Source organism: Bidens hawaiensis, unplaced genomic scaffold (genome assembly GCF_021521415.1).
Source record: "Bidens hawaiensis isolate Kalapana, Puna unplaced genomic scaffold, B.hawaiensis_p1.1 tig00061308_1, whole genome shotgun sequence".
In the NCBI taxonomy this organism is placed as follows: Eukaryota; Viridiplantae; Streptophyta; class Magnoliopsida; order Asterales; family Asteraceae; genus Bidens; species Bidens hawaiensis.
This window is the reverse complement of record NW_027501036.1, coordinates 2,453-4,229: the sequence shown is the minus strand read 5'-3', so window position 1 is coordinate 4,229 and position 1,777 is coordinate 2,453. Positions and strand designations below refer to the sequence as shown.

At 38.3% G+C, this 1,777-nt stretch overlaps 1 protein-coding gene across 1 annotated transcript; it reads right to left on the bottom strand.

Annotated features, from left to right (window-relative positions):
• Window positions 1-855: 855 nt before the first annotated feature.
• Window positions 856-1,392, bottom strand: LOC143603331 (uncharacterized). The gene has a single exon (XM_077080152.1). It carries the CDS (start codon window positions 1,390-1,392, stop codon window positions 856-858), a length of 537 nt encoding a protein of 178 aa, XP_076936267.1.
• Between the last annotated feature and the right edge of the window lie 385 nt (window positions 1,393-1,777).

The following is a 1,777-nucleotide window of genomic DNA, read 5'->3' as shown; positions in this document are numbered from 1 at the left end:
AACAATTCCTCACCTTCACCATCGAGCATATTATGATATCATTCTTCCTTTCTCCATAAACACAAACTTGTTTTCCAGCCGGTGACAGAAATTGGACGATCTTTTAATTGCAAACTATCGACGCATGATGTTGGGATAACCAATCCATTCCAATAATGATATCAAATTCCCGTAGAGTAATTGGAATTAAATCGATAGAATATTCATCTCCTTGAATATTTATTTTAGAATTTCGACACACTTCGGAGACGACAAAGCTTTTATCACTAGCGATTTCGACTTATAAGGAATTTATCAATTTACTTCTACTAAAGAAATTATGGCAAGCAAAATTTTTGGATACGAAGGATCTACTAGCTCCGGAATCAAATAAAACATAGGCAGAGAGTGAATTTACGAGAAAGGTACCTGTTACGACATCAGGTATAACCTTCGCCTCCTCCACGGTGATTTGAAAAGCCCTGCCTCGGGGTTTTGGAGCTTCTAACTTCTTTACGTTCTCTGCAGTTCTTGATCCTTCTGCCGCCTTTTCATTCCTTGCCCTCAACTCTGGGCATTCATTTTTCATGTGACCTGGTTTATAGCAATTACAACATATGTTCACGGGACTAGTACACTCTGGTGCCGTATGCCCGAGTCTTCCACACTTATAACACGTAGGGTTCTTATAATGGCATTCTCCTAAGTGTCTCTTTCCGCAAAACTAACAATTACTAAACTCCTTCTTAAAGCTAGGTATTTTAGCAGGCTAAAAATTTTCGCTTTCTTTGTAGGTGCTGCAGGTATTACAACATCTAGCTTCCGCTTCCCATCTCTTTCAACTTGTCTTTTTAGCTCCACCTCTCGTTTGCGAGCCTAATTAAGAAGCTCCTCTAAACTTCCGCACTTTGATGGAGAAATGAATTCTCTGATTTCTGTTTTAAGTATTATGTGGAAACGAGTCATCCATGCTTCTTCACTAGTGAAGAGAGAAGGGCAAAACTTAGCTTTATCGTAGAAAATTCCAAATATTTCGTCCACCGTTTCATTGCCTTGATGCATATGAAGAAGTTCCTCAGTTGGTATTCGATCAATTGCAACACGGGGACTGAAATGTTTTAGGAAGATTGGTTTGAATTCTTCCCAAGACATATTTCTTATCGTTTCTCTACCCTTTTCCTTTTTGACCATATCCCACCAGTCTTTAGCTCTTTCAAAAAGCTGGTTTGTTGCGAACATCACTTCATCAGTCGTGTCGCAATGGCACGTATCAAAAATAGTTTCCATAGCTGTAATCCACATTTGGTTGACCAAGGGATCTATTTCTCCCTTAAATTGTAACGGCTTACAAGCCATGAAATTCCTATACGCACATCGATGCGTTTCTACCTCCACTCGTGGTGCCGCCCCCATGTTCTCGAGAGGCTTTTCCACATTCGTTTCATTCTTTTTTAAATTTTTTTTCCAGCATAATTCCTATAGAATTTTGCATTTCAGTAAGAAGATATGGAATATTGGCTTCAAACGCCTTCCAACCTCAATTGCTATCTTCTTGCGAATTTCGTCAGGGACAAAATTTGCAGTATCTTCTTGACGAGGTGAAGATGCAGATTTTTCCGAAACATTATCTACATGCTTTTATGCATTACCGCTTCCATCACCGTGTACAGTATTTTCTTCCACCATGTCTCTTTACTGTGACGAATAATTTATTTATTATTATTTTTATTCCATAAATTTATCCTTTCTAAGGTACTTATCTAAGGCCTTTATACTCCTTATCTATTGTTAATTCTAA